This window comes from Perna viridis, chromosome 12, assembly GCF_037379345.1.
Source record: "Perna viridis isolate PV_CMFRI_1.1 ecotype Kerala chromosome 12, ASM3737934v1, whole genome shotgun sequence".
In the NCBI taxonomy this organism is placed as follows: Eukaryota; Metazoa; Mollusca; class Bivalvia; order Mytilida; family Mytilidae; genus Perna; species Perna viridis.
In genome coordinates this window covers 36,909,714-36,929,606 of record NC_142456.1, presented here as the reverse complement: position 1 = coordinate 36,929,606, position 19,893 = coordinate 36,909,714, and the positions used below count along the sequence as shown (strand labels likewise).

Here is a 19,893-nt window from a genome sequence, read left to right as displayed (position 1 = left end):
TTTATCTTACTATTTTTTTTTTACACAGAATGGTGGAATTCAGGCTTGAAGAGTGCAGTGCTTATATTAATTACCAGTATTGAGAAATGAAAAAAAGAATTTGGCTGCGCTATTTATAGCTGAAAAAAAAATAGTTTGAATAGGCAGATAGAGTTAATAGAAAACACACATGTTTTAATTTGGCCATATTTGCATATTCCATTTAATACCTAAATATTTAGCCAAAAATAGTACATAGTGAAAATTAATATATTAACTGAATAATGTGTTATTTGCATTCATATGGAATAGAACAAGACAAGTTCTGTTTTGATTTTCACTCATAGTGGACCTTTGTCTTAGTTAATTTTCAAATATAAAGGACATGGTACATTTAGGGATGTTTTTGGTCCCCTTCTAGGCTGAAATTCTAAGCATGGTAATAGAATTTACCTATCAATATTTTTGATCAGGAATTACATGTAAATTAGTACAACAACAATACCATAGAACTTTTAGTAAGTTTTTGTTGAGTAATGACAAGTCAAACTTGGTTTAAAACTCATAATATTTTTTTGCAAAAATAGCTAAAATTTTGTGCAAAATTGGTCTTTTTTTCAAATTTTTGATGCCTGCACCATGTAAGACTCTATAAATCTTCAGGAATTCTGATTTTATAGATGAAAATTCTTCAGAATATCAAAATAATACATAAGTCTACATTGGCCAAGACACTGGTGTTTCATGTGGAATGGGTAATTTCTTTCCTGGTTTTGTAAAATTTAAGAAAACCAGCTATTTAGACCAGTGATTATGACTTATATGTGCAGTAATGATAAGGTATAAAAATAGGTAATTAGATTTTAGGTTTAAAGCTTTAGTTCAGCAAGTAAAAGTTTGCTGTGACTCAAACATCAGTTTTCTTGAAAATAAGGGGCCAATTTCATCCATAAATGTACTTCAACCTTTCTGCTGGTACAGATGGTACTATACATGTAATTCAGTTTTCATGGATTTTCCTATCTCTTAATTTTATGTACTTACAGTTATAATCGTAAAAAGTAATGATGAATCACAAGGATTTTTTTCTATAAATTATAATTTATAAATGCTTCTTTTTTTTACTGTAGAATGGTTGACCAGAAAAATGAATAAAAGGCTGACAGCATTTTATCTGTCACCATCACGAGACAAAGATGCAGTTGTTGTTAGGGTAATATTAGTATTTGAAAGTACTACAACTAAGATATGATTTTCCTACTTTCACTTTCACTGTCTGTTTAGAAAATCAGCACTTGCATGATTGCTTCAGCATATGACCTTGATCATGTTGATATTCGTTATTTCAGTCGTGCTCAAGCTATATACATTTAGTCAGTACAAGTATAACACTTAGATAATTGTGTTAGTCTTTTGTAAGAATCTTGCAAAATGGGAACTTATCAAAAACCCACCAATCTTACAATATAATTTCATTCAAAGATGATTTCCTGGTTTGAAAAGACTACTATTTGATCTCTGCTTTACTGGATTTGTTCAGAACTTTTCAGTAGAATGTACGAAAAATGAGGTTTGGACAGTTAAGCCAAATAAAAAAATATGTGTGGTTCCAGTCACCTATTTGAATAAAATAGGGTAATCATATTAAATTTTTTTGAAAAACTACTGTTGCTAAATCCTACAAGATGAATGCCTAAGTGTTCAATGAAAACATAATCACAGTAACTGATCATTACACAATCATCACATACTGGAATGAAACATATGCAGGCTGTAATATGGCTTTCAATTGTCTCGTGGCCACAGCTGCAAGCAAGTGCTCAGCTACTGTTGTTTACTATTGTAAATGCCAAGTCCGGTCAAGAAAAGTTACAAAAAAATCTGGATTACCTGAAGTGAGTAGGGTTGGACTGGTTTGTTTTTTTTTTAATTTTTATTTTGGCAAAAAAAAAGTTTCGAGTCAGCTGTAAAAACTATGGTTTGTCAGGCAATTAAACAACTTCAACAAATTATGAATAAAGGACCAGGAAGTAATTGCTTCAGTTCTGGTCGAATTTTTATCCTGTGTCAAATATCTAATAATCAGAATTCAAAGCTATATCAAGTCTGAATAGTGTGTCTATATATACTTGCCCCAACTGTACATGGTTCGACCTCTGCGGACGTATTAAGCTGCACCCTGCAAAGGATTTTTTTTTCTGTTTACACTCTGGGTAGTTAATACAAAAATACAGATGATGGAAATGTTACAAAGGACCTGGGCCATTTTGCCCTGGCTTCTGACAACATTAGTAGGGCCAAATTTTCATTACAATCTATTGAAAAAACCCAAATTGGTCCCAGAAATGCAAATTTGTCATAATGTGAAAAATTAGATAGGAAAAAATACAAAGATTAACAGCAAAAATTGTTGAAAATATGTTTTCAACATATTTACTTAAAATTGAACATTTTGAATAAATAATTTCTGATGAATCACAGTACAGCCAGTACAATATATGGTTTTTTATACCCCACCACTGTAAGTGGGAAGGCATTATGTAATACTCTCCAAAAGTTATGTATCCATCCATCTGTATGTCTGTCAGTCTGTCCCCCAACTGTTTCCAGTTGATAATGAAAATGAATCAATGATTGTACAGTTGTATATTACTATAAAAGACAGGTTAGATTCAATTTTCAGCATTATCCAATACTGTAAACATATTAATTTACACAGTGTCCTAATTTTGCTATTTTCGCGGAGGACAGATAAGTGGGAAAATAAGTACCCGCGAAATTAATTTCTAACAATAAAAATGATAATCATATTTTGAAACCGTGAAAGGTGATACATGCGAAAATGTTCTTATCCATGTACCTGGTCCATGCTCCCAGTTTTTGATGGGGTCCGATTTGCTCATTTACTTTTGTTACTTTGTATGTATTATTTTGGTTATTGTATGTTCTTTGTTGAGTGTGTCTGTTTCCCATGTGTGGTCTGTTGTGTATGTCTGTTTCCCATGTGTGGTCTGTTTCGTGTGTCTGTTTCCCATGTCTGGTCTGTTGTGTGTGTCTGTTTCCCATCTCTGGTCTGTTGTGTGTGTCTGTTTCCCATCTCTGGTCTGTTGTGTGTGTCTGTTTCCCATGTCTGGTCTGTTGTGTGTGTCTGTTTCCCATGTGTGGTCTGTTGTGTGTGTCTGTTTCCCATGTGTGGTCTGTTGTGTGTGTCTGTTTCCCATGTCTGGTCTGTTGTGTTTGTCTGTTTCCCATGTGTGGTCTGTTGTGTGTGTCTGTTTCCCATGTCTGGTCTGTTGTGTGTGTCTGTTTCCCATGTCTGGTGTTGTGTGTGTCTGTTTCCCATGTCTGGTCTGTTGTGTGTATCTGTTTCCCATGTCTGGTCTGTTGTGTGTGTCTGTTTCCCATGTCTGGTCTGTTGTGTGTGTCTGTTTCCCATGTCTGGTCTGTTGTGTGTATCTGTTTCCCATGTCTGGTCTGTTGTGTGTATCTGTTTCCCATGTGTGGTCTGTTTTGTGTGTCTGTTTCCCATGTCTGGTCTGTTGTGTGTGTCTGTTTCCCATGTCTGGTCTGTTCTGTTTGTCTGTTTCCCATGTCTGGTCTGTTGTGTGTGTCTGTTTCCCATGTCTGGTCTGTTGTGTGTGTCTGTTTCCCATGTCTGGTCTGTTGTGTGTGTCTGTTTCCCATGTCTGGTCTGTTGTGTGTGTCTGTTTCCCATCTCTGGTCTGTTGTGTGTGTCTGTTTCCCATGTCTGGTCTGTTGTGTGTGTCTGTTTCCCATGTCTGGTCTGTTGTGTGTGTCTGTTTCCCATGTCTGGTCTGTTTTGTGTGTCTGTTTCCCATCTCTGGTCTGTTGTGTGTGTCTGTTTCCCATCTCTGGTCTGTTGTGTGTGTCTGTTTCCCATCTCTGGTCTGTTGTGTGTGTCTGTTTCCCATGTCTGGTCTGTTGTGTGTGTCTGTTTCCCATCTGTGGTCTGTTGTGTGTGTCTGTTTCCCATCTCTGGTCTGTTGTGTGTGTCTGTTTCCCATGTCTGGTCTGTTGTGTGTGTCTGTTTCCCATGTCTGGTCTGTTGTGTGTGTCTGTTTCCCATGTCTGGTCTGTTGTGTGTGTCTGTTTCCCATGTCTGGTCTGTTGTGTGTGTCTGTTTCCCATGTCTGGTCTGTTGTATTTGTCTGTTTCCCATGTCTGGTCTGTTGTGTTTGTCTGTTTCCCATGTCTGGTCTGTTGTGTTTGTCTGTTTCCCATGTCTGGTCTGTTGTATTTGTCTGTTTCCCATGTCTGGTCTGTTGTGTTTGTCTGTTTCCCATGTCTGGTCTGTTGTATTTGTCTGTTTCCCATGTCTGGTCTGTTGTGTTTGTCTGTTTCCCATGTCTGGTCTGTTGTGTTTGTCTGTTTCCCATGTCTGGTCTGTCGTGTTTGTCTGTTTCCCATGTCTGGTCTGTTGTGTTTGTCTGTTTCCCATGTCTGGTCTGTCGTGTTTGTCTGTTTCCCATGTCTGGTCTGTTGTGTGTGTCTGTTTCCCATGTCTGGTCTGTTGTATTTGTCTGTTTCCCATGTCTGGTCTGTTGTGTTTGTCTGTTTCCCATGTCTGGTCTGTTGTGTTTGTCTGTTTCCCATGTCTGGTCTGTTGTGTTTGTCTGTTTCCCATGTCTGGTCTGTTGTGTTTGTCTGTTTCCCATGTCTGGTCTGTTGTGTTTGTCTGTTTCCCATGTCTGGTCTGTTGTGTGTGTCTGTTTCCCATGTCTGGTCTGTTGTGTTTGTCTGTTTCCCATGTCTGGTCTGTTGTGTGTGTCTGTTTCCCATGTCTGGTCTGTTGTGTGTGTCTGTTTCCCATGTCTGGTCTGTTGTGTGTGTCTGTTTCCCATGTCTGGTCTGTTGTATTTGTCTGTTTCCCATGTCTGGTCTGTTGTGTGTGTCTGTTTCCCATGTCTGGTCTGTTGTGTGTGTCTGTTTCCCATGTCTGGTCTGTTGTGTTTGTCTGTTTCCCATGTCTGGTCTGTTGTGTGTGTCTGTTTCCCATGTCTGGTCTGTTGTGTGTGTCTGTTTCCCATGTCTGGTCTGTTGTGTTTGTCTGTTTCCCATGTCTGGTCTGTTGTATTTGTCTGTTTCCCATGTCTGGTCTGTTGTGTTTGTCTGTTTCCCATGTCTGGTCTGTTGTGTTTGTCTGTTTCCCATGTCTGGTCTGTTGTGTGTGTCTGTTTCCCATGTCTGGTCTGTTGTGTGTGTCTGTTTCCCATGTCTGGTCTGTTGTATTTGTCTGTTTCCCATGTCTGGTCTGTTGTGTGTGTCTGTTTCCCATGTCTGGTCTGTTGTATTTGTCTGTTTCCCATGTCTGGTCTGTTGTGTGTGTCTGTTTCCCATGTCTGGTCTGTTGTGTGTGTCTGTTTCCCATGTCTGGTCTGTTGTATTTGTCTGTTTCCCATGTCTGGTCTGTTGTGTCTGTTTCCCATGTCTGGTCTGTTGTATTTGTCTGTTTCCCATGTCTGGTCTGTTGTGTCTGTTTTCCATGTCTTGTCTGTTGTGTGTCTGTTTCCCATGTCTGGTCTGTTGTGTGTCTGTTTCCCATGTCTGGTCTGTTGTATTTGTCTGTTTCCCATGTCTGGTCTGTTGTGTTTGTCTGTTTCCCATGTCTGGTCTGTTGTGTTTGTCTGTTTCCCATGTCTGGTCTGTTGTGTGTTTCTGTTTCCCATGTCTGGTCTGTTGTGTTTGTCTGTTTCCCATGTCTGGTCTGTTGTGTGTTTCTGTTTCCCATGTCTGGTCTGTTGTGTGTTTCTGTTTCCCATGTCTGGTCTGTTGTGTTTGTCTGTTTCCCATGTCTGGTCTGTTGTGTGTGTCTGTTTCCCATGTCTGGTCTGTTTCCCATTACATTCTTTTGATTTTGATTTATTTCCAGATTTTACTCAGATTAAAGAGTTTTCTCCTTTTCTTTAATGAATTTCAATGCTTTCTATCGAATTTGTTTCTCTTTAATTATTGAAGTAAATTAAAAACCAAAGTTGAACTTTGAGAAAGGGTGCATTTGTGATATGAAATGGGTGAACATATTTTGAAAAATACAAAATATGCCACAAACTGCCTGCTTTTGGCATGAACTACCTCTTGATTTCATGTTAAAACACCTTTTATCCTGTATTCCCCAGTCAAGCAAGTGTATACACTTAATGGATTCTTGATTTATTTGAATTGCCACTCATGAGTACTATTCTTTCAACAAAATACTGAGAAGCTTTACCAGAGTGACTTAGTAAGCTATACATGTGTGTGTGTTTCAAGGAAATGTATTCATTTATGTTTGATAGATGAAGTTGCCAATCAAGTTTTCTGTTGAAATATACTTCCTGAATAGCATCAGATTATAATACATGTACTTAACACACTTAGTATGTGTAAATGTTACACTTACAATGAATGTCACTGGGCACACAGATCCATGTAAAAATAGGGCAGAAAATATCCTGATAGTACAATCATTAAAAGGCAGGAAGTGGAATATTTGGCTGCTTATCTGTTTAAGTTTGATACTTTTGTTTGTACCTGTCTTTTCCAGAAAAGCTATTGTGATATACAGAAATAACACTTTTAAAAATCTTCCCAATTCTAAGTATACACCTTCTAACAAAGAATTGGGGGGGGGGAGGGTAGTGAGCCAGTATATCATAAACAATACCCTGTCTGTCAACAAATTTTATAAGTACAACTCGTAAAATTTTATTGAAAGTTGATGCATCATTTTGATGCTTGCAAAGAGAGATAATCCAATTTTAAGTTTTATGTGTAAATTTCTTGTAACCCATTTCCTTTCTAACCAATGATATGACTTGGATTCATTTAACTTGATGAGAAGTTAGTCATTAGTATATGTAGATGTCTATAGCAATAAGAAACACTTACGTTTAGAAACTTGTAAAGGGAGGTAATTGATTGTTTGAATGGATTTTGATAAAATTTTAAAGGAAGATTAGGTACCATGTATAAATAAGCATGCTTAAAGGAAGATGATAATTGTTTTAAAATAATTGTTGTGTATCTGCTTTGGGATGTATTCAATCTTAAGCATTATTAAGGTCCTGTCCAAGTGAAGTGGGGATATTCTTTTTGTAGGTTTCTGTCATGGTATTTCTAGCTATTGATAAAATATTTTCAACTCTGTTCAAAATTGTTGATTGTAGAGTTTTTTTACAATTCTAAAAACAAATTACTGGTAATTCATACTGGTCATACTATACTGTAAACATTTTTCCACCATTTTGTTTTGCCTATAATCAGTTTAACTATACTATGAAGCAGCTACTGGTGGTCAGAATTGAAGAGTGCAGTGTCACTCCCTCCCTGCTAGCATAGAATAGAGGAATTCAGTGTCCCTCCTTTCCAGCTAGCCTTTGGGGAAATAAATTTTTGAAGTATTTATTGATATGTATTAGGTTAAATAAAAACAATAATAGTTTAAATGTTGAAGAATTTAAAAGTAGAAGTTCATTTGATAATATAAATATTTGATAAGAAATATGCAATGGGGATTCATTTGGGGGATCGGGATTTCTCTATGGGGAATGACAAATTCTCATTTGGGAATTGGAATGGGACAATTGGGAATAGGGAATGGTGTATGGTATAAGTGGGAATTTTATACAATTCAAGAGCTGTAGCCCAGACTAGAGGATTGCTCTGCCTTTCCTTCCAAGCTTGTCTAGAATAAAGGTAGAGGGTTGCAGTGCTCCTATTTTCAAGGTAGCATAGACTATCCTACATGTATATGAGTTCTACTATTTGTTTTAAGTGTTTAATCTTTGTGGTATTTCAGTAGTACAGTTACTTGTAGAAAGGACACAATGGGGTCTCTTGATGCCACTCCCTCCTGGTAGGTAAAACCAATATTGATAGAAAACCCTGTTTGACAGTAATAATTGTATTCAGAATGAATTCAATCATAGAGAAAAGTGAATGGAACTGAAAACTACAATAATTGTTGCCCAGGCCAAAACCAATTTGGGGTTGGCATCAGGGGGCTCGATTTGGTCCTGTCTTCATGTACCTGTATTCAACCTTTGTAAACAGTACTGCAATTTTGTATGTTTGTGTGTGTTCCTGACTTATTTTTTCAAGGACTTGTACCTAATCAAGGAAGTGGTTACAAATTATTAAAACAAAGTTTTTGAGAAGGAAATGGTTTTGTGCTAATGGACAAGTTTAGCTTTATTGGAGTGTTGGTATGACACATTTGTTTATTGGATTTCCACAAAGTGAGCAATGGTACAAACTGCCATCATGCAACCCCATTCCCATTCATAAACATCAAGATGATTTTCGGGAACCTGTGTATATTAAACACAGGCTAAATTGCAACAAATGACTTTATTAATGTTTTAAAACATATTAAATGGAAACATATGTATAGAACTGGTATGGTAAATATCAGTTTTTGGCATTTTAACTTTCATAAAATCAAATGTTTTTTGAAAAATCAGATGACAACCATATTCTTTTCAAAAGTGAAATAGGAAATTTGGGGCAGGGCTGAGTTTATTGGCCCTCCCCTTTTAAAAACATGATTTATTAAAACTATAAAAAATAACGATATGAATTCTATTTTCTTGTTTTTCATGAATTAATTTGTTGCCAAAGAATATTATCAAATTCTTTTTCACTGTTAGCCTATATCACAATCTTCTACATTATTTTTTATTCTGCTGCCTTTTTGTCTCCCCACCGCTTCATGGAAGGGGACATAGAAATACAAGTGTCAGTCTTGTTCTTCAGTCAGTCCGGTGGTCACACTGTTGTGGATGCAAGTTGGAAACCCTTTGGAGAATTTTGTTCAAATTTTATAGGATTGTTAGTAGTTGATCAAATAGACTGCGACATTTTGATTTGACAAATTTTACAGGAGTTATGGGACTTTAACAATATTGGCAGGGTCTGATGACATGTGGCTATGAGTTGCTTGTTTATGGTTTGAGTGTTACAAAAAGTGGTGTGGCATGTATATACAATATGGTGTGACATCTATATGCAAAGTGGCATGGCATGTATGTTTACAAAGTGGTGTAGCATGTATATACAAAGTGGTGTGATATGTATGTACAAAATGGTGTGGCATGTATATATATATATATAAAGTGGTGTGACATATATATACAAATTGGTGTGGTATTTATATACAAAGTGATGTGGCATGTGTATACAAAGTGGTGTGACATGTACATACATGATGGTTTGGCATGTATATAGACAAAGTGTTTTGGCATGTATATACTAAGTGGTGTGGCATGTATATAGGAAGTGGTATTGCATATACATGTGAAGTGGTGTGGCATGTATATAAGAAGTGGTATTGCATGTACATATGAAGTGGTGTGGCATGTATTTACAAAGAGGTATGGCATGTACATACAAAGTGGTGTGGCATGTATATACAATGAGGTATGGCATGTACATACAAATTGGTGTGACATCTATATACAAAGTGGTGTAGCATCTATATACAAAGTGGTGTAGCATCTATATACAAAGTAGCATGGCATGCATATATATAAAGTGGTATTGCATATAACTGCAAAGTGGTGGGGCATATATATACAAAGTGGTGTGGTATGTACATACATAGTGGTGTGGCATGTATAAACAAAGAGGTCGGCATTTGTATTGTTCTCAATCTGATATTTGGCTTTAAAAAAGATCAGTTCCTTATTCAACTAATTGGTAAGAGTAGGTGAAATCTGCTTGTTTTTGTTAGTTTTTCAAGTTGATATAGCTGAAAAAAGAAGAGTTAGTCTCTAAGGTACTGGCAATTTTATATACTTCCGATTTGCATTGTGACTCAAACCCCCCCCTCTCCCCCCTAAAAAAAAATCAGTATGATCTAACTTAATGCTTGTACCAAGTCTGGACCATTGCAGTACAAGCTACTCCGGTGGTATAATATCTATTTTGTCAGATTTCATTTGGATTGACGTTGTTTATGGATTAGATTTCCATTAATTTTGTTGTTACTCTTAAATACTGTTATACTATTTCTACAGAATATTCCTGAAACTGCCACCAGGGAAACTATTGAGGACTGCATTGAAGTCATATGTAAAGATGTGAAGTTTGATGATATATATTTCCATGACAGAAGTAAAGGGAGAGAATTAAAAAATGTGGCCATGTTATTACTCACTGAGAAAGTTAGAGGTTTGTCTGACACAAATATGCAATAAGCTAAGGCCAAACTTAAAATTTTTTGTGTTTCATAGGCGATAGGTCAATAGTTCAACTGCTAAAAAAAAGATTGGATTGGTGAATAGGTAAGTAATTGTTTTCCAGAAATAAAAAAAAAAAGAAGAGAAAATGATAGTCAAAATTCAGCCAATAAAAGTTTTCATATCTTGACCTACACTTAGAGATCGATGGTAAAGGAAAGCTATTGATCAAACAACATGACAAATGAGATGACTTTTTGTTCTGTATTGTCAACTTTCCTTTCATCTGTGGCAACACCTTTCAGCACCTGCGTATGGAGTTTTCGTATCGCAACTCATACTTTATGCCAGAGCTTGCAGTAACTACAGACATTTTTGTATCGTGCCAGACTTCTTTCAATTAGGCTTCTGGTCCATGCTTCCAGTTTTCAGTGGAGTCAAGTTGATCATTTACTTTTGTTACCTTGTATGTATTATTTTAGTTACTTTCTGTTCTTTATTGCGATTGTCTGCTTTCCATGTTTGGTCTTTGTCCCTGGATAACGTTACCTTTATTACTCTTTCAGTTGTGATGTTTTTATGGGTTGGTCAGGCTATGGTTAACAATTTTTAATTTTGACCGATACCGGACATCTTTTTTTATTGGAAAAATTTATCATTTTAAAGAATTATGATTGAATAGGCTTGTGAGGAATGGAAGTTCTTTTTAACTTTTTCTTCACTTTCCTGTCAGTGTTTTGAACTGTCCAGGAAAATTTCAGTATATACTTGTCTTTTTTTTTGTTATAAAGATATAAAGGCCATCCAGCAAAGAGCTGAGAAAAAGAAGCTAGAAAAGCGTGAATTAGAGTTTAGTGTCCTGAATCCTCCTGATGGAATTATTATGTATGATGTTTCCATTGATACAACAAAGAGTGATTTGGAGTACTATTTTGACAAACCAAAGCTGATTGGTGAAGAGAATGAGGTCACAGAGGTCAAAGTTCATGTGCAGGTTCAGATTGCTGTTGTACTTTTTAAAAACTCATCTGAAGGTATTTGTTGTGTGTGCTTTATAGATATTATGGCAGCATATAGCAAGCCAGGGGGCAACACTGGTTAAACAACATGGCTGAAATTGAGAGAGACTGCAGTCTTACAAAGAAATAGATACTAAGACAAAGTACTTCCTTAAACCCCTAGAAGGCTCTCTCTAGAGTGTATTTAGAGCCCTTCATAGAGTTTTCATATGATGAGAATGGATATATGTCAGAGAGATACAAACCCCACAAGGACGAAAAATATCAGCTCAAGACCACCCATGGGTTTTCAAAAAAAGACCAGCAAATTACACCACAGGGTAGGCTTCAGCTGGCCCCAAAACTATATTATACACATGCAGGTATGGCTAAATAGTTGCCCTATATTCTAGAGCAACATTGAAGTAAACTGAAAGTGAAATCAAAACAATACATACGGAGGCCATAAATTCCTGACTTGGGACAGGTACAAAAAATGTGGCAGGTTTAAGTACTTTAGTGTGATCACAACCCTCCCCCACTGTGAAAAAAATTACTCAATTAACCACACCTGAAAATCAGTTTAAAATAGTCTTAGTCCCTTTTTAAAACAGAACAAAGAAGCTTATTATAATAATGTATATATAATATACACTTAAAAAAGTCAAATTTTGGAATGGTGAAAAATGTCAGAACCAACCCAACAGTGTTCTTTGTCAGTGTAGAAGGCCACTGGTCAAAAGCAAAGCAACATATTACATGTCAGTCCCTGTAAGAATCAGGCAGTAGGTGAAACATGGTATGAAAAAACACATCATTTTGATAGTGTAATTTGACTATTTGCACTACTGGAATCAAGGAAAACAGACCAGATTTTCCATACCATGCTGGACCATTGAGTTACCATTTCATTGAAATGCACTGAAAATGAACATTTCAAGGGCAGATAACTCTGTCTAAAACCCCATTTTTCTGAGATTCTATAAAAAAATTTTTAAGCAAAGCCAGTGATACAGAGATCAAATTATAGTCTTTTCAAATAGAGAAAGTATCCTTGAGTGGTATTGCATTGTAAATTTGGTGAGGTTGGACATGTATATTTCAGATTTTTCCCATTTTGCCTGATTCTTACAAACACTTACACTTAACATCAATGAGCTGATGGTATGTTAGAATCACCTTGTCCGTCCATCATTATGTCCTGACAAATTTTGTTGCTATTATTTCTGTTTCCAAAGGTTTCAAAATATAGGTCATACCAATCATATATAGGTCATACCAATCATATATTGCAAATTTCAATATTATTAGGTCATTGAACATTGTTTCATCTTGTGGTCATTTGGTCTTGCGACAATGCCACTCGATCAGAGATCAGCATGAGAAACTTACTCTTGTTGAAAAAAAATATTAAATAACCTAATTATAGCGAAATTTGCAATATTTATGACCTGTATTACTTGTATTTTCCATTTATAGAGTAGAAGTAATTGCAATTAAATTTGGAAGGACAGATTGCCAGACAGATGGACTAGTATATCATCACTCATTAAGTGTGGCATAAAAATATGTGTTAACCAATGTTTTGTAAGATGGAAGAGTAATCAAGGGAACCAAGTTTTATAGCAGTAATCAAAAGAATGTAATTCAGGGCCAAAGACCAGACATGGTGCTTTTCTAGAAACACCCGCCGAATTGGAAGGATACATGAATGCATAGATGCATGCACAACAATTATATGCTTCAGTACTGCATGCTGTCTCTAAAGTGAGAAAAATCTGTGACAATAAATTGCTGTGAACAAGTCATTGTTGAATATATGTAAGACTGACTTTAAAGGCACAAAAAATACCTAGCAATGACTTGACATTGTGAAATTCCAAAATAAATATCCACAAACATGTGGCTATGGATTCAGAAGAGTAATCCAGGGAACCAAGATTATAGAGATAATCAAAAGAATGTAATCCAGGGACAAAGACCAGACATAGAAAACAGACATACACAACAAAGAACATAAAGTAACTAAAATCATACATACAAAGTAACAAAAGCAAATGAGCAACTCGGACTCCACTAAAAACTGGGAGCATGGAACATATCTATACATCAAATAACTTAGATATGGCTAGCAAATGTCTGGTTAGAAATACAAAATAAAAGATAGAATTCTCTCACCTGCCCCATATGTTTTGTAAAGGTTGGATGAGAATCTTCCATTTAAGTTTACTTGGCGTAAATTGAATTTTACGTGTTGTAAGTAGAGTTGCAACAGTTCTAGTTATATTCGAATTGCTGTAATAATTGTCCTAAATTTTGATATTTTAGCACTTCTTAAACTACTGCAAACTCCACAAAGCTTTAAAGGAAAAACTATTCCCATGGAACCATATTATGAAAAATTTCATGATGTTGTCATAGAAACATTGCTGAATGAAGGTCCTGTTCAAACTTATGAACCATTGCTTAACAAGAAAAGTGAAACATTAAGATATGAAGAATTGACATGTCTGGGTAAACCACTTCAGGTTAAATCAAATGATGAGACATATGAATATCAAATGTTTGAACAGAAAACTGTCAATACTGTTCATTTGGAGCAGAAAGGGTTTGAAAATGTAGGTTATATTGTGGGGAGTAGGGCAAAATCAGAAGGTAAATTTAAGGGGAATAATTCTAGAATTAGATTTTTGACATCAGATTTTGATGATGAGGATGATGATGGATACTTAATAACAAATGGATTGGATAGTTTGGATGCTAGCAGGGATACCAGTGAAAAGAAGCAATTTTCATCAAGTTCAAGATCAGAACATATTTACATGGAGATATCAGACAATGACGATGTTCCTCAGATACCTGTTACTCCACGCCCATCAGAACGAAGGAAAATGGGTGGCCATAGCGAGAAAGTTGGAATGGAGAGGGAAAAAATAATATTGCTTCGAATTCATAGATTTTCTAAAGAGTGTGAAACATATGATGTAGGTTTAAATTCCAATGAAAACTCTGTTATTTTAACTGGAGAGAAAAGCAATATTCAAACAGCTAAGTTAAGAATGTATGAAATTTTGGATCAAGCAGAATCAGTTACTAGAAGAATACCAAAAGGCCAGGCAATAGTTTTAAAATCGTGTTCTGGCAAATTAAGCAACGTTCTTAGAAAAGAGAAGATACGAGCTGTTTATTCTGTTCAAGGTGAAGATACTTTAGCTTGCCAAGCATTCTCCAAGAATGAAGCTGAAAAGGCTACAGATGTTTTGCTGAAGAAATTTGAACACATTGAAGTCAAATATGCAGAGTCTAACTTCAAATTTCTGAACTCGGCTGAGTGGAAAAAGTTAGAAAAGAAAATGAAAGAAGAAAACAATGTTGAAATTGAAGTAGTAAGAGAGAACAAAATAATTTCAGTGGATGGTTTATGTAGAGAGTGTCAAGCAGCTGCTGGAGAGATCAGACGAAGCTTAAATAAGAATGCAGATGCATCCAAAGACAAGATTGAAATAAAGGGAAGTAAATCTGTTTGCTTCTTTCATGGGTTCAAAGATGATTTGGACAAGCAAAGATCTGAATTAAGGTAACTAATGAATCCTAAAATTCTTGGTGTAAGTTTCCAAAATGAAGGTTGAAGATGCCAATTCTATTTAATGTAAGGATCAATTAAAGAGTGACAAATTAATATTCTAAATCATAATTATATGCTTGTCTTTTAAGGCAGGATATCTTAGGGTATACCAGTGGCTGTTCATCTGGTTATCTGCCATTAAAACACTTTACACAATAACTCAAAAATGCTGCCACCAATTTTTGTGAAACTTTAGTGAATTGTTTCTTTTCAGTGATTTGAGGTCCCTTTCGATATTTATAAAATTCTGATTTTTTTTTTTTGTGTGTGTTTTTGTTTTTGTTTTTGAGCTATTTGACTTTATTATGTATATATTCATACAAAATTTGGGACATTTTTCGTTTTTGGACTAAACATAATTATAACTAAGTCTGTGCAGCAATTTCAGTGGAATTTTGGTGAATTGCTTCGTCAATAAAAACTGAAAATTTTTTATTTGATCATTTAGAGTTATGGAACTTGATTTATAAAAATGACGGATTTTTTCAGCTTTCATATTATAACTCAATAGCAGTTGCACCTACCGGTATTTTCATGACAATTGATTTTTTTCTTTTGATCGATAAGAGCTCTCTTTTAATTTTTATTTATTTCATTTTTCAATTTTCAGCTATGGGTATTAATATTTATAAACAGTTGATGATATTCCCTATATTAGTGCATTAACACAAAAATTATTTTTCTTGAAACTTTATTGAACAGTTTACTTCTATTAGTGTAAGCATCTTTTTGTTTTTTTTTTTAGATTTTATATTTTTGAGTTATGGAACATAATTCATACAAATATTTCCAGTAATTTCCAGTTTTTGGACTTCAACTCAAAATTACTTCCACCAGATGCCATGACATTGTGAACTGTTAACTTCTTTTGATCTAGGCTCTTGATTTTTTTTATCAAATTGTACTGATACAGAAATATAATTCTTGGATCTATAGAAAGCACTGAAAGTCTGTCCATCTGTTTGTCTGTTCATGTTATCTTTTAAAAGTCTTATTGCAAGTATTTAAGTTATCTGACTGCTTCCATTTTGGTCAAAATGTTATCCTGTGTCATACATCTAATCACAATCAAGATTCACTGCTGTGTCAAGCCTGATATTTGTGTCCATATTTGCCCCTTCTATTCAGGTTTCGACCTCTGCAGGGGTATATCTAGCTGCACTCTGGAAATTATTTTACTACATTGTGTATATCCTGCTCTGCCCAAAAAGGAACTGAGCATCTGTTTCACCTCAAACATCTGTCTACATATCTTGTAAGAGTAACTCATCCTAAACTTCTTTATTAAATTTGATGAAATCTTAATGGAAGGTTGGGCATCAACACTGTCCCGGAGCTGATCCTTGCAACTATTTGACGGATTGATGACCACTGATTGAATGATCGCTGACAAATTGATAATTGATAACCAGTGACCAATCATGGTTTTGTCATGAAAAATGATGGATGATCCGTTTATGTCAATTTCAAAATGTTCATTGAAGTGAATCAAACGAAGTGAGTGCCATAATAAATGTATATTAAAATCATATTTAGTACTGTGAAAGTACTAATACTTGTGGGGTACCTATTTTCATGGTTTTCGTGGGTAAACCAAAACCACGAAATTTGGTTTCCATCATAAAGAAGATTTGCATTGATGTGTATCCTGAAAACCTCAAAACAACGAATTCAATAACTTGTGTTTCTTCCATAATCCATGAAAATTGGTATTCACGAATAAAAGTGCTTTCACAGTATTTCTTGTTAGAAATCAAATGTAAAAAAAAAAAATGAAATTGATGTCATACTGTATTTCATTTTGTAAATATTTGTAAACATTGAAAAACGAAACAAAGGAATCTGTTCAAGATATCAACCAATCAGTGGTCAAATGATGGAAAATGGATGCGATCATCGGTTTAACAGATCCATTTGACAGATCATTGACAGATTAGAAACTGATCTGTGACTGATGACAGATCAAAATTATGGTTTGTATGGATCGGTTCAGGTCCAGTAGGTGTGCAAAAAGGAAGGTAATCATTATGCAATTCCTGCAAAGGGAGATATTCCTGTTAGAGCTTTACATGTTGAAACCTCAATGGCACTATTTCTCCTAAACAGTTTATTGGATTTTGATGAAATTTTATAGGAAAGTTAGATATAAATGAAATAAACATAATATCAGGTGACTGTAAGAAGGAGACTTTGAGTATACCAATTTACATTAAAATGATACACGGTAGAATCTAAGAATACTGCATGCAATTTTGCATGTGTTAAATTTGGCAATTTGGAGGCAAGTCTATTTCTTGGAACTTATTAACATCACTTAGACACATAAATGCATGGCAAAATTCATCCTCAATCCTATAGGGGTGCTATTTACATGTATATAAAATAGCTGTTTCAAAGCAGTTTTTTCAAAGTAGAACTAAATATCTAGGTTCATTTAGTGCCTTGCTCTACAAACTTATAAATGGGTTTGTGAATAGATATTGTGCCCCATACTTACGTGCCAAACTAAAATTCCCTGTTAATCAAGGTAAAAAATGTTAATACGTGTACTGAAAATTTTGGCATTTCTAATTTTGGCAGATGCTAAGTGGTGCACTATAAGTAATTATAAGCCCAGTGTAAATAATTTAAGTGATTTTTTGTTGTTTTTTTAGGCAGACCACTAAAATATGTCAAAACAAGCACCCTACAAAAATTATCTGTACTGTAAAATTGGGAATGAGTATGGACTAAAATCTTTTTTTTCAGGAAAAGAAATGGTGAACTAACATACAAGCGAGACGGTTCTAAATCAGTAACAATAGAAATTACAGGAGACAGGGCCATTGTGGAGGATACAAAAACAGCAATCAGACATTGGGAAGAAAAGATTTGGGAGGGCCCAGTAGATCTTGACAGAATTAGCAAGAAAGGTTAGTTCAAGTATTTTAAAAGTACTTCTCTATATAAGAATCAGGCAAAATGTGCATAAGGTGTGGTAAATGGAAAAAAAATATGAAGATTTTATTATGTTGTCCATGTATTATACCTCATAACCTCTAGAAATAACTTCGGAGTGTAAAGTTTGCCTTTGAAGGTATTGATAGGTCATATTTAGTTGATATGCACTATGGAAAAATGGGGGTAAAAAATTTCCTACACTTTTTCCCTATATAAGCAGTCAAAAATTATCTATACCACAGATGCTTCAGAAGAAATTTAAATAGCTTTAAATCTCAAACGATTATAAAATTTCCATAATATTTAGCACTATTATACAGATAGCAGTGATTTATCTAATATTACCTTTGTAAATAAAATCTATAGTTCAAACCTTGGAATAAATTCTGTAATGTCACTCTTGGACTTTCTCCTGCTAAAACACAACGCCAATCATTAAGTATAAAATTTATTTTAAAAATAGTAATAAAATGTGGAGACAATCTATGTTATACATAGAATAATCAGTATGTTATCATGAATAAACAACAGACACAGACAAAATTATTTCACATGATTTTCACACAAATTTCACACAATTTTCAACTGAATTGAGCAAATAAACTTCGTGACAGAGTTCATGTGAAATTCAGGTGAATTGAGCCTTTAGCTGTAATTCATGTGAAGGGTCACATGAAATTTGAATAACATGTGAATTTCATGTGAAGCTCAATTAACATGAATTTCTTGTGAAATTCCTGTTGCCTGTGATTAATAAATTGTGCCAAGAATGCTTAAAGATCTAAATCTTGTGTAATTGTAAAATCTAGATGTTTTTTAGTACTCTTGATCATGTCTTTGTTACTCACTCTTTCCAATAAATATCTTATTGTCCCTAAAGGTGGCAAGTGATAATATCCTGACTAGTGGAGTATATAGTGATGGGAGTGTCCTTCCTTCCTTCCTTCCTTCCATCTGTACTTCCTTCTGTTACTCCTCCTACACCACTGAATGGAATTGAATGAAATTTTCATGGAATTTTTGTTCCCACTGTGCACCTCCTGTTTTAGATCCAAATCAATATTGAAGTTTAAACATGTTAAAAGTGCCGAGTGGTGTGAGGGTTTCCACGTCATTCATTAAAAGTGCCCAGTGGTGTGAGGGTTTCCACTTCATTCATTAAAAGTGCTGAGTGGTGTGAGGGTTTCCACGTCATTCATTGAAAGTGCCCAGTGGTGTGAGGGTTTCCACGTCATTCATTAAAAGTGCAGAGTGGTGTGAGGGTTTCCACGTCATTCATTAAAAGTGCCGAGTGGTGTGAGGGTTTCCACGTCATGCATTAAAAGTGCCCAGTGGTGTGAGGGTTTCCATGTCATTCATTGAAGACCATTGGCTGGCTTTGGGTTGACATTTTCATCCTGGTGAGGTTGTTGTCTCTTTGACATATATACACCATATCTATTTTCGTTATGTATTATTAAATGGGGGAGTGGGGTATCAGGTTAGTGAGCATTGCTCACATTTTTTCATGTTTGTCTTTAACATTCCAAAATATTTCTGTCAACCTGACACTTGGTGTAAGGGTGGTACTTAGACTATCAACTGGCTTGTGAAATTTTATTTTTGCAACGTGTAATGGAAAGTAACTTCCTGGTTTGGTTATAGAACTCTTAAAAAGAGGTTTCACACACTGCAATTGTACGTACAATATAATAAATACAAAATAACAGCAGTTTTGAAGTCAAGATAGGAAATATCACAGTGAGCCTGTTAGGCAAAATGTGATGTTTTGTCAAGAAGTTCAAAACTGACATTATTCTGTTTATCAGTGACATCACAATTGATTTGACATAATGTTGTTATTGGAAATTGCTGAAATTTCCAGAAATTATCAGGCAGTAAGAATAACGGAAAAAACAATAACCTTATTGATAAAGGAACCACCCTGTATATCTTACTCTCTTTGTCTAGAAATATTGTAAACGTAATATCTACCAAACCACTTGATGAAAGGTTAGGCATCTGTGTTTTTGAAACTACTAAAATTTGCTTGCATATATTTTCACAGGAAAATCAAGCAAAAAACATGAACAATAGGCACACTGCACAAAAAAAGGAATAATTAAAATATTTGTTTGCAATCCAGTATGTGTCAAGCTTAGATTTGGTTAACATAACTACTCCAAACTTTTAT

The 19,893-nt window shown here is 35.1% G+C and overlaps 1 protein-coding gene across 3 annotated transcripts in view; it reads left to right on the top strand.

Moving 5' to 3' along the window:
• The window catches only part of LOC148602174 (uncharacterized), a 41,098-nt gene that overhangs the window by 516 nt on the left and 20,689 nt on the right, over positions 1-19,893 (top strand). For all 3 annotated transcript variants that reach the window (XM_088556587.1, XM_088556584.1, XM_088556585.1), the window contains exons 2-6: positions 1,110-1,192; positions 9,996-10,149; positions 10,949-11,191; positions 13,484-14,732; positions 17,529-17,692. In XM_088556587.1, coding sequence (XP_088412713.1) covers positions 1,110-1,192; positions 9,996-10,149; positions 10,949-11,191; positions 13,484-14,732; positions 17,529-17,692 — 1,893 coding nt within the window. The remainder of the gene's footprint in view (positions 1-1,109; positions 1,193-9,995; positions 10,150-10,948; positions 11,192-13,483; positions 14,733-17,528; positions 17,693-19,893) is intronic.